The sequence below is a fragment of the Salminus brasiliensis genome, chromosome 13 (genome assembly GCF_030463535.1).
Source record: "Salminus brasiliensis chromosome 13, fSalBra1.hap2, whole genome shotgun sequence".
Lineage (NCBI taxonomy): Eukaryota > Metazoa > Chordata > Actinopteri > Characiformes > Bryconidae > Salminus > Salminus brasiliensis.
This window is the reverse complement of record NC_132890.1, coordinates 33,002,410-33,014,109: the sequence shown is the minus strand read 5'-3', so window position 1 is coordinate 33,014,109 and position 11,700 is coordinate 33,002,410. Positions and strand designations below refer to the sequence as shown.

The 11,700-nt window shown below is 43.0% G+C and overlaps 2 protein-coding genes across 3 annotated transcripts in view; both read left to right on the top strand.

Moving 5' to 3' along the window:
* Window positions 1–503: 503 nt before the first annotated feature.
* slc33a1 (solute carrier family 33 member 1) lies at window positions 504–11,229 on the top strand. Of its 2 annotated transcripts, none has more exons than XM_072695724.1 (7): window positions 504–567; window positions 3,282–4,044; window positions 4,896–5,098; window positions 5,957–6,141; window positions 6,637–6,754; window positions 7,993–8,208; window positions 8,323–11,229. In XM_072695724.1, the coding sequence occupies exons 2-7, from the start codon at window positions 3,324–3,326 to the stop codon at window positions 8,488–8,490; spliced, it is 1,611 nt and encodes a 536-aa protein (XP_072551825.1). In that variant the 5' UTR covers window positions 504–567; window positions 3,282–3,323; the 3' UTR covers window positions 8,491–11,229. The 2 variants fall into 2 exon arrangements, with proteins under 2 accessions (XP_072551825.1, XP_072551826.1); XM_072695725.1 differs by lacking the exon at window positions 504–567 and adding an exon at window positions 2,293–2,402.
* A 178-nt stretch (window positions 11,230–11,407) lies between these two features.
* Window positions 11,408–11,700, top strand: part of c18h3orf33 (c18h3orf33 homolog (H. sapiens)) — a 7,415-nt gene continuing 7,122 nt past the window's right edge. Inside the window, 1 exon segment of the mRNA XM_072695865.1 lies at window positions 11,408–11,580. Coding sequence (XP_072551966.1) covers window positions 11,433–11,580 — 148 coding nt within the window. The 5' untranslated portion in view covers window positions 11,408–11,432.

Sequence of the window (11,700 nt, the reverse complement as noted above, 5' to 3'; positions counted from 1 at the left end):
CATCGAAAGTCTGTAGATAGATCTCAAAGAAATGCAATGCATGTCAAGACAGCTCAAGAATCCCACAGCTGGGATAAGTAATGACCATGCAGGGTGCCCAAAAAGCCTTGCTTAATATATTAAAGAAATGTGTAATCTTTAACTTTATGCCTTTTGGAAATCTGGACATCTTTTACTTGCATAACTTTTCACCATAACATTTCCCAGGATCCCAAACTGCATGCCACTGTAATACATAATGGGGAATTAGGCAGATAAGACTGAATGATTCATCGCATATCATTGAAAGTAACTATAAATAATAGGCGATAAATAAATGAATAAATAAATAAACTAATTAATAAATAACTGCAAATTGCTTAATTTAATTAAGAACGCGTATAATGCTAGGTCTGTATCTCAGTCTCACAGGTGCGGTGCTTCGTGCTGAAGAGCGGAACTCAAGAAACAGGAGCTCAGAGACACGTCAGCTGAAGCCGTCGGAGTGGTTTGACTGGTGCACCGGCGCAGGCGCCGCGCTTCCTCGTTGGTGGACAGTGAAACTTCGGAGGCAGAGAAGCTCAGAGGGTATATTTACACCCACACCCGCACCCACACCCGCACCCACACCCGCACCCACACCCGCAGAGCCGGACACGGAGAGACGGTGGACATTACACTGTCTTTTCTCGGTTTTACAAACTTTAAGCGCTCGTGTTTATATTCATTTCTAACATAGCATATGGTGTCATCATGACCTCTCTCTCTCCCTCTCTCTCCCTCTCTCTCTCTCTCTCTGTCTCTCTCTCTCTCTATCTTACTCTCTATCTCTCTATCTCTCTCTATCTCTCTCTCTCTGTCTCTCTCTCTCTCTATCTTACTCTCTATCTCTCTATCTCTCTCTATCTCTCTCTCTCTCTCTCTCTCTCTCTCTCTCTCTCTGTCTCTCTCTCTCTCTCTCTCTCTCTCTCTCTCTCTCTCTCTCTCTCTCTCTATCTTACTCTCTCTCCCTCCCTCTCTCGCTCACTCATTCTGATTCTCTCTCTCTCTCTCTCTCTCTGTCTTTCTCTCTCTCTCTATCTCTCTCTGTCTCTATCTCTATCTCTCTCTATCTTACTCTCTCTCTCTATCTCTCTCTATCTTACTCTCTCTCCCTCCCTCTCTCGCTCACTCATTCTGATTCTCTCTCTCTCTCTCTCTCTCTCATATTCGGATTCTCTCTCTCTCTCTCTCTCTCCCTCTCCCTCTCTCATATTCGGATTCTCTCTCTCTCTCTCTCTCTCATTCTGATTTTCATTCTGATTTTCTCTGTTTTCATTCGTTCTGATTAGTTCTTTCATTCTCATTCTCTGATGCCTCTTATTTATATCATCTTTCAGTTATGTTATTATAGACAGATGTTTAGATTTGACTGGTTCCAAAATAACTGTATTTCACTGTAGGGCTTATTCAGGTGGATGAAGCCCCAATGTCTTAATGCTGTATATGTCTATGTAGCTGCTTTGGCATATATTTTGGGTGAATATTATATATTGGTGTGTGTGTGTGTGTGTGTGTGTGTGTGTGTGTGTGTGTGTGTGTGTGTGTGTGTGTATATGTATGTATATGTATATGTATGTCTGTGCTAGGGATGCACTGATCCGATACTAGGATTGGATATTGGTCCCGATACTAACAAAATTAGCCGGATTGAGTATTGGATAATTAGTCTGATGGGGACCGATCAATTCATGGAACCCAACTGTATTCTAGGCTTCATAACTCAGGATCAGAGAACCTACAGACATCATAACTATATCATAACAAACCCTACCTAACCAGCGTCTGCCCTCCACCTGTCATTAACTATCAGCGAGTAATCAAGCTTCTCATATAAGAACCGAGGGAGGACAACTACTAGCTCCTCTTTAGTCTCCCAGACTTCGAATTTCAGAATAAAAGTCCTGAGCCCAGACAGCACTGTGCCGAGGTCCAGCACAGTTATTGTGATTATATTTTAGTGACAAATAAATATAAATTGGGTTCATTTATGTCTGTGTTCATTTGTTATAGTTTGTTTTACAAGTTTACAAGTTAGTAAAGTAATGATTACGTCAATCCTGATGCCTTGAGTCTCTCCCAGAGAGTGAGGTATATGGTTTATTAATTTAACAGTGGTATTAGATCGGTATCGGGTATCGGAACTGAAAAAGATGGATCTGTGCATCCCGACCAAATAGTCTAACGTAGCTACAGTTATTCCACAAACAGGTAGGATGTGCTCAGATGCCTAGTTTGTTCCCTCAAAAGACTCTTGCACTCATTGCGCTCCTGTTTCATGCCCCATCAGGACGGGCTCTCTGAGTACCAGCTCGACATTACTGCATCTCTACACTCAGATCTATATGTGCTGAAACTTCACACATGCACCTCATATTGCACATGTATGTACATATCTAGTCCTATATGTTAATTGTCTTATTGTGTTATTGGGTTTACTGTTTACTCTGCACTGTCACTCAGCTCATCTGCTTAATATTTATACGCCTTACTTACTGCACATTAAACTTTACCTGCTGTTATATTCTTATAGTCCTTGTGTTTATGTATCTGTACATATATCTTTCTAGCAAATCTATCCGCCTGTCTGTCTGTCTGTCTCTGTCTATCCAGCTATCTGCCTGTCAGTCTGTCTGTCAGTCTGTCTATCCATCTATCCATCTGTCTGTCTGTCTGTCTATTCATCTGTCTGTCTGTCCGTCTGTTTTTGTCTAGCCGTCTGTCTGTCTCTGTCTCTGTTTATCCGTCTGTCTGACTCTGTCTGTCTGTCTCTGTTTGTCCGTCTGTCTGCCTATCTCTGTCTATCCGTCTGTCTGTCTATCTCTGTCCATCCATCTGTCTTTCTGTCTGTCTGTCCATCTGTCTGTCTATCCATCTGTCAGTTCATCTATCCATCTGTCTGTCTGCCAGTCTGTCTATCCATCTGTCTGTCTGTCTGTCTGTCCATCTGTATGTTTATCAATCTGTTCGTCTGTCTATCGGCTTGTCTGTCTTTCTGTCCCCCGTCTGTTTATCCGTCTTTCAATCTGTCTGTCTGTCAATCAATCTATCCATCCGTCTGTCTATCCATCTGTCCGTCTGTCTATTTGTCTATCAATCTGTCCATCTGTTCGTCTGTCTATCGGTCTATCGGCTTGTCTGTCCGTCTGTCCCTGCTTCATCGTGCTACTTTTACACTACTGACTTTTCCTTTTTCTATAAAACCAAACATCTTCTGCATCATGTGACAGAACTCAGACTGACTGACCTCGTTCTGCTTACAGGTCAGTCGCGGGCACATCTGGTTTGAGGCCCTGCGAGCAAACATGGAGCTGTCTGAGTCCATAGGGCACCCCAACGGGAGGCAGAGGAAACCTGTGGTAGTCATGAGTGACCAGGAAACAGTAGATGATGAAGAGGCCCTCGTTCGGAACTCAAACGACGAAGACAGACACCCCAGAGCGCACAGCAGCATCCGAGGAGAACTGGGCAACGTGTCCCTGCTCCTCTTCCTCTACGTCCTCCAGGGGATTCCTTTAGGACTGGCTGGCAGCATCCCGTTGATCATGCAGAGCAAGAACGTCAGCTACAAAGACCAGGCCTTCTTCAGCTTCGTCTTCTGGCCCTTCAGCCTGAAGCTGCTGTGGGCGCCGCTGGTGGACTCTCTCTACATCCAGCGGTTTGGCCGCAGGAAGTCCTGGCTGGTGCCCACTCAGTACCTCCTGGGGCTCTTCATGCTGGGGCTGTCGTTCATCGTGGACTCTCTGCTCGAGCAGGACGGACCTAAAGGACCAGACGTGATCACTCTGACCGGCGTCTTCTTCATGCTGGCTTTTCTGGCAGCCACGCAGGACATTGCAGTAGACGGCTGGGCACTGACCATGCTGTCCAGAGAGAATGTGGGATACGCTTCCACTTGTAACTCTGTGGGCCAGACGGCTGGCTACTTTTTGGGGAACGTGTTGTTCCTGGCTCTGGAGTCGGCTGATTTCTGCAATAAGTACCTGAGGTTCGAGCCACAGGATCAGGGGATTGTCACTCTGTCGGGTATGCTTTAGTGATAAATTACATCACAGAACTCTGAAGTATCTGACCATATCAGGGAAATAGTCAGTGGTCTACTACTTTTAGACGCTGATCTTAAGTGAAGAGCTTCAACTATGACTGCTCATTTTAAAGTGCACCCCTTGGTGCTTCCCTATCAGAGTAGGTTATAAAGATGAACCATGGAGATCTCCTTATACTGCTCAGTTCAGAATTCTTTGCACTAACCTCTCCTTTTTTATAGTTGGGGATTTAAAATAAGAAGAATGAAGATAAACGGTCTAAAGTATTTGGACACTTTATTCACATTCATTGTTTCTTCTATAATCAAGGGTATCATATAAGAGTTTATCCTGCTTATGTTGGAGTAACTGCTCTCTCTACAGCTCAGGGAAGAAGGCGTTCTGCTAGATTTTGGAGGAGCATTACTGTGAGGATTTGATTGCATTCTGTAATAAGAGTGTTAATGGGGTTAGGATGTTGGATGATCACCACCACACCTTATCCCCAACTCCAGCACCATCATGCAAGAGGACACAGTCACACTGCTCCACAGCTTGGTGGCTAGATATGGTGCCAAGGTTCATGTTTATCTGCTTCAGAGAGTCCTATTGTATTGGAAGTACTTCTCTACAGGGACTAGACAAGCTGCGGCTGGCTGATGCAGATTGAAACGACAGAGCAGACTTGGTAGTAGCTTAGCAGTTAGCTTTTAACTGACCTTTTCAATTGAAAATCTGCTGTTCTTAAATTCATGGGAATCAGTGTGTGGTTTTATAAAACAACAACAACTTTTAATGAGCAAAACCTAATCAGTATCTTTTACATGCTGTTTTTGCTTGTGTGTGCATCAGACTTCCTATTTTTCTGGGGGATCGTGTTCATGGTGTCCACTACTCTCGTGGCCTTCATAAAGAAGGAGGACAGCAAACAGCAGCGCTTCAAGAGGAGGCCGAAAGAGGAGACTCAGGGCGTTGTGGAGACGTATAAGCTCCTGTTCTCTATCATTAAGATGCCAGCTGTCTTCACCTTCTGCAGCCTGCTTCTGACGTCCAAGGTAGTTGGTTAATGATGTTGAGTTTCAGTGGAGAGATTTGACTGATCTTCACACTTTCGACTGTAGATGCTTTGGGCTTATTTAATTACTATTTTACTATTATATTACTATTATGTTTTAAAGCCACTGTTTATCCACTCACAATAGACATGGTTAATTCTGCTAACTAACTGTGTAACTAACCCAGCCTAAGAGCAGCTGGATATAAATAAAGGGAACTTTAATGAACGGCAGGTAATCCGCAGAAACAGGCAATGATACCGTTCAAGTCAAAACCAGCAGGGCAGTCAGATATATGGGATTAACGAGAGAGTAGTTAGAGTCGAGCAGGGGTCAAAACCATCTAGTTCAAACGACTAAGCAAACTGGTCGGATACACGGTAGTAGAAACGAGGAAATAACGCTCTGAATGCTTACGAGAAACGACGGCGATACTTCGCAAAGGCTAAAACAAACTGAGAGGTTTAAATATGAAAAAAAAATGTAAACAGGTGAGCTGAGTTAGTACTCTGGTGACGCTGCTCGTGGGAAATGTTTCTAATTGGTCGATTGAGGGCTTGTGACTGTTGCGGAAGTCTGTGAAGCATTACGGGAACTGTAGTCAAGTGCAACAGGAGGCAAACATGGGAGTGTGACAGCAGCACACTATTGCCATATTCTAGAGGAAAACCAGCTTCAGAGGACAGTCCATTTAGTCCTGGGATTTGAGCTCATGATCCTCAGGTTGCTGGTTTACTTTGCTCCCCACTAGGCCTGGTCTGGTCTGGTCACCCCTCAAAGCCAGTAGTAGTAGTAGTAGTAGTAGCAGCAGCAGCAGCAGCAGCAGCAGTAGTAACTCGTTCTCTCTCTTTCTTCCAGATGGGCTTTTCTGCAGCAGATGCAGTGACAGGGCTGAAGCTGGTGGAGGCAGGTGTGCCCAAAGCTGAGCTGGCTCTGCTGGCTGTACCCATGGTACCCCTCCAGATTCTACTGCCACTGATCATCAGTAAATATACAGCTGGACCTCGACCGCTTGACATCTTTTACAAAGCCTTTCCTTTCCGGTAAGTAAAGCTTTAACGACGGCAGTGAACTGTGTAGTAAATGTTTACAGTGACCAAACCACTGATTAACATCTGCAAGTTGAGATGACTGAGGGCAGGTTTAAGCAGATAGAAGGTTTTGACAACACTGATTTGTTAAAATTGCTCCTATATGGTGCAAATTGTTCAAATATAAACCAAACAGGACTTGGTTAGGCCTGTCATGATAACTTTTTTTTTTTGATGATATATTGCCATCTTAAGACCATTTTATGGCATTAATAATAATGTAATTACACCTTTTTAAAGGGTACTTGTAATTGTAATATGCAGACCTTGGAGTTGAAATATTGAAATATGTATTGTACATAAATTAAACATGAATAAAATAACCCCCCCCGTTTTTAAACCGTCAACATAGCGGCTCATTCATGTTAATGGGCTCATTGTTCCTAAAGATACTGTCACTGATCTACTGTAAAGGTGCCAGTGTATAACTTTAGATGGGTGTTGCAGGTTGCTGATCGGTCTGGAGTATGCTCTGCTGGTGTGGTGGACGCCCAGTGTGAAGCATGAGGAGGGCTTCCCTGTGTATTACTACGCTGTAGTGCTGCTCAGCTATGCTGTACATCAGGTGAGCCGGATTAATGGATTTGTCAAACGTTGAGCTTGGTTAATGTGTGAAACCTCACTGACCTTTTAAAAACGTTTAGATAGCTGTCCACCTCTCCCTGTTTTTGGTGCTGGTCATTTTTATATATCATTTCTGTCACGCCAACAATTTGGCAACTTTACAGGAGAACGAAAAAATTATTATTAGTCATTTTATTATTTAACTTTTTGCATTTACATTTACGGCATTTAGCAGACGCTCTTCTCCAGAGCGACTTACAAAAGTGCTTTGCTATTTACCCAAGAAAAACCTCAGCTAGTTTAAATAGGTTAACAATCAAAGCTACCTCTAAGATTAGACTCTACTAAACACAAGTCAGTAAGGTGACCACTCTACTATTCGCCAAAGTACTCTCGGTAGAGGAGGGTCTTCAGTCTGGGTTTGAAGACAGCGAGCGTTGGACTGTGCCATTCGGACACCCAGGGGAAGTTTGTTCCACCACTTCGGTGCAGGACAGAAAAGAGCCTGGACGCTCGTCTTCCATGGATCTTAAAGGATGGCGGGTCGAGTCGAGCCGAGCCGTACTTGAAGCTGGAAGGGCTTTTAGTGCGGTTTGGCTTTTGACCATTGACCTTTTTATTCCAAGGAGTGTTTCTTTTGGTTAATTCCTTGTAAAAATGTGAATCTGGTTCTTTACATGGAGTTCAATTATGTCAAAAAATATTTTGCTTTCCTCATTGCATGTTTATGGTGGTTGCAAGTTCACACACATATAGCAGTTTTTCCTGCTCCAAGGCTTTCTAATTGCGTATATAGCTGGCCTAGTTTGCATAGCCAGATAAAACTGTCACTGCTGAGTTGGTTAAATCAAGTGCAAATCGTACAGCGGGCCTATTTTACGTGAATAGATTTTTATCCTAATTGTAATTGCTGTTGTTACTATATCTAGACAGAGCTAGGTATATCGGACATTTGAAACTCCATGTAAAACGTTAACTGAAGAGTAGTGTTTCCACATTATTGCCAACCATAAAAGGAGGACTGTCCTAATGTAACCCATGGATCTCACTGATTTTGCCTTATATTAGACAGTGCAGACTGGTTACAATACTGGACGTGTATGCAGTGGTGTAGTCTTTAAGTGAAATAGTTGGTGCTACAAAACACCAAATGACATTGTAAAACCTTGTGATTTCATTTCTGCCATTAGTGCTAATATCCTATGGACTGATCATGTGACTTCTCCGTTTCTCCACTAGGTGGCACTGTACAGCATGTATGTGGCCTGCATGGCTTTCCATGCCAAGGTGAGCGATCCAGTCATAGGGGGCACTTATATGACTCTGCTGAACACAGTGACCAATCTTGGGGGGAATTGGCCCTCCACGCTGGCCCTGTGGCTGGTAGACCCACTCACCTCTAAAGAGTGCCAGGGAGCAGCCGGCCAGACTTGTGGGTCTCCTGAAGAAGCTGGGGTAAGTGCACTTTGCATCTTTGTGCTACCAGTAGTGTTGCCATAGTCTGCGGTGATATTGCTAATGCTAGCAGTTTTGATTGTAATTCATTTTTTGTTATTTGTGCCTCCGCAGCTGTGTGTCAAAGAAGGTGGCGCGTGTGTGACGGCGCTGGACGGCTACTATGTGGAGTCATTGGTGTGTGTGGTCATTGGCCTGTGCTGGTGGATATTCTTCGGGAAGAAAATGAAACGGTTACAGGAAGAGAGCCCAGACGCGTGGCACTGCAGGCTCCGCAAATAGCCCTAATATTATTGGACACAGTGATGAGCCCAAAGCTTCGGACTACTAAAGGAACCAACCGTTCATACGTTAACGTTGTTGATAGTGGCTGGAGGCCAATAGGGGAGCAGTTAGTGTGAGCTCATTTGCATTACGCAAAGTGTCCCCTACTGGACTCGTGCACTCATTACAGCAGTGTTGACGTATTTGAATGAAGCATCACTAACACCTGCACACTTTTCCTTTTCAGGATGCCTTGCTCCTTCTCATACTTGTCATTTTCCTTTCAGACTTTGGGTCAGTTCTTACTGGACTGAGGACTGAGTATGATCAGGAGAAGCGTTTAACCTTGTGCGGATGAAAGCGGTACAGTTTTTGTGTACTGTTTTCTCCTTACTGTGGCTGCTCCCTCTCCATCCCACAGCAGGTTTTAAAGAGGAAAAAGGGCACACACAGACACACACACACACCCAAACACACGCACAAACATACACAAAATACGTAGCTCACAATACATCTTAGTTCGTAGCTCACAATACATCTTAGTATTGACAAGGTAGTTACTGCTCCACATTGGTGTTCAACCATCTCATTCCTGTGCTGAATATACAATCAGACTGTCTGTTAACTGTACCTTGATTTCTCTGTGCCTTGTGTTGGTGAAGTTTAGTTGTTGTTGTTGTTGTTGTTGTTTTTTTGTTGTTGCAGTTCATAGAAATTCATTAATGTAGGACCTTTTTTAAAGGAATGTTTTGTTGAAAAATCTAATTACCCTGATTACGGGCCCCGAGTGGTCCAGCAGACTAAGTCTTGCTGTCACGGTGATCAGAGGGTCTCTGGTCGTGCTGCTAGCCATCGGCAGCCGAGGCCCGAGAGTGCACAATTGGCCTTGGCGCTCCCCACCCCCCCCCCCCACCCCCATCACTTCACTGCAATGCTGGTTGTTACTGGCGTCTGCGGGCTGGTTGTGTCAAAGCTGGTATGGTGCGCTTCACATCAGGCGCGTTGATTAGTTGTTGGTTCGTCCTCACCGTCTGATACTGGGGGAGGGTATGTAGGGGTTGGGTAATTGAAGAAAATATGTCAGATAACCTGATTTATTATTCATAACCTCACTTATCTTAGATGTGAAATGTGCTTCTTTACTTAGAATGAGAGATGCTAGGCTAATGTTGCTAACAAATACTGGATTTAGACTGTCACCAATCTCATCTGTCAGTTTGCTCAAAACACAGTATGACTTGTCTCCACAGAGCTGAATGGTGGGGCAGCTATTTTAAGTAACTGGAAACAACTGGTACCGCAGTGGTCCACAATGCTTGAAATGACAGTACTACCTTATGCAGATGATTCAGGTCTGAAATTCAGGTTTTAGCTTGAATTCAGCTGCAATGTCATGAAACATTTGACATCATGCTACAACCATTTAGCTGCTTGATGCAAAAGGAAAGTCTGCAGAGGCAGGTTATGTCTTATAACCCAATACCATTTATTTTACTCTGCTTTTGATACACTGGGTTTATTATTAATAACCATGACCTGTAGAATCATTGACTTGTGGTAAAATCTGGTGAAAATTCCTGTTTTTTTTTTTTATATCACAAAATATATCGCAGAACAACAAAGCATTGCAATGATTTTTACGTTTTAAATAAGGTCTGTTCATGCTGGTTTATTTTATTATTTTTTTAATTATTATTTTTAAACTTTAAGGAAATAAATGAAGATTTTGGCATGTATTTACAGATCGGTGATCGGTGACAGCTGAAGTCCAGTGTTTGATAGCATGGTTAGCTTAGCATAGCATCTCACGTTGTAAACTAAAGAAAAGAAACGCATCAGATATTAAACATGATTGGCTAAGGGTAAGGGTAAACCATGTCAATTTTACGATTCGCCAAGCTATTCCTTTAAAGAATCGAATACCTCGGCTTTGCGGCAAATATTAACACCAGCCAAATTTGATTCATATTTCATGCAGGGAACCAAAAGGGAAGTTCAACAGGACTGAACCAAATTTAGTTAATTTAGTATCACAATTTATTCAGTTGTGAGGAAAGTGTGAACGCCATGAAGGCCTGTTTATCGATTGGCAATCTACAGGTCTAGGGGCTCAGTTTGTATGATAGTCTGTAGTCTAAAGGAACACCTGACTGTTAGCCTGATGCATTGACGCAAAGTGGCCTTCAGTTCATTAACAGCAATGTTAGGAGGTGACCGAGGGTCAGAGATACTGACATGCGATTTGATCGTGACCCACTATGCATGAAATATGCCTTATTTCATGCCTTTGTGTGTTGTGTTATATATGTTTCCATTTGAACGTATGACTGAATTCACCATTCCAGCCACCTGCAATGTCTTTAGTGAAGGAAATATAATATAATAATTGAGTTATTATATTTGCAATTACTGTGCAAAGTTAATGATTTTGTTCTGTATTTCTTTTCTCATTTAAACATTTGGTGATAAAGTATATTCATCATGGCAACTTTAACTTGGCTGATGTCATTACAAGTCACCAGCACCTTCAAAAGTATGCACAGGGTAATGATATCTTATTAAAAGTAAAAGTAGAAGTTACAAAAATCCATAAACTCTGTTAGATTAATATTTCAATTGTCTGTCTTGTAATTCTGCCTACATTCTTAAATCTTCTGTCAATGTCCACTTAGTTAAACAGTTTTTAGGGGACGGGCCGCAGTTACAACATGTTGTAAATTTTTTTTTTTTAAATGTTTTCAGGAACATTTTTTAGCTGCATTCCAAAGTGTAACGTTTGAGAAATTCAACAGCATATATTATATGTAATTAAAAGAAAATATTCTGCAAGACTGAACGTTGCTCTGTACGACAATGAATCTTTTCGAAACGCGCTCATGCAGCGTGGGCTCTGTCGCTTGCCGTCGCTTGTCTGCGGCGGGGGCGGGGCCTGAGTTGTAGTTTTTCACGGTGTAAACAACATGCCGGAGTCCTGCGGTGAGGACGAACAGGAGAAACACGACACGCGGTCTCCCAATATCATTGCAGTGGTGTCACAATTTGCGGACGATAACCTGACTGTAGTTCGGGTAAGTAGCCGACTAGCTAGGTCTGCCTGTCGAAAAGGGGGTTAGACGGTGAACGCTAGGAGCGTTAGCTAGCTAGCTAAGCTATAGCTAGTGCTAACATTAGCCGCTCTGAACGTAAACATGAGCAATGCGCAACTGACAGGGTTCTTATATTAGCTTA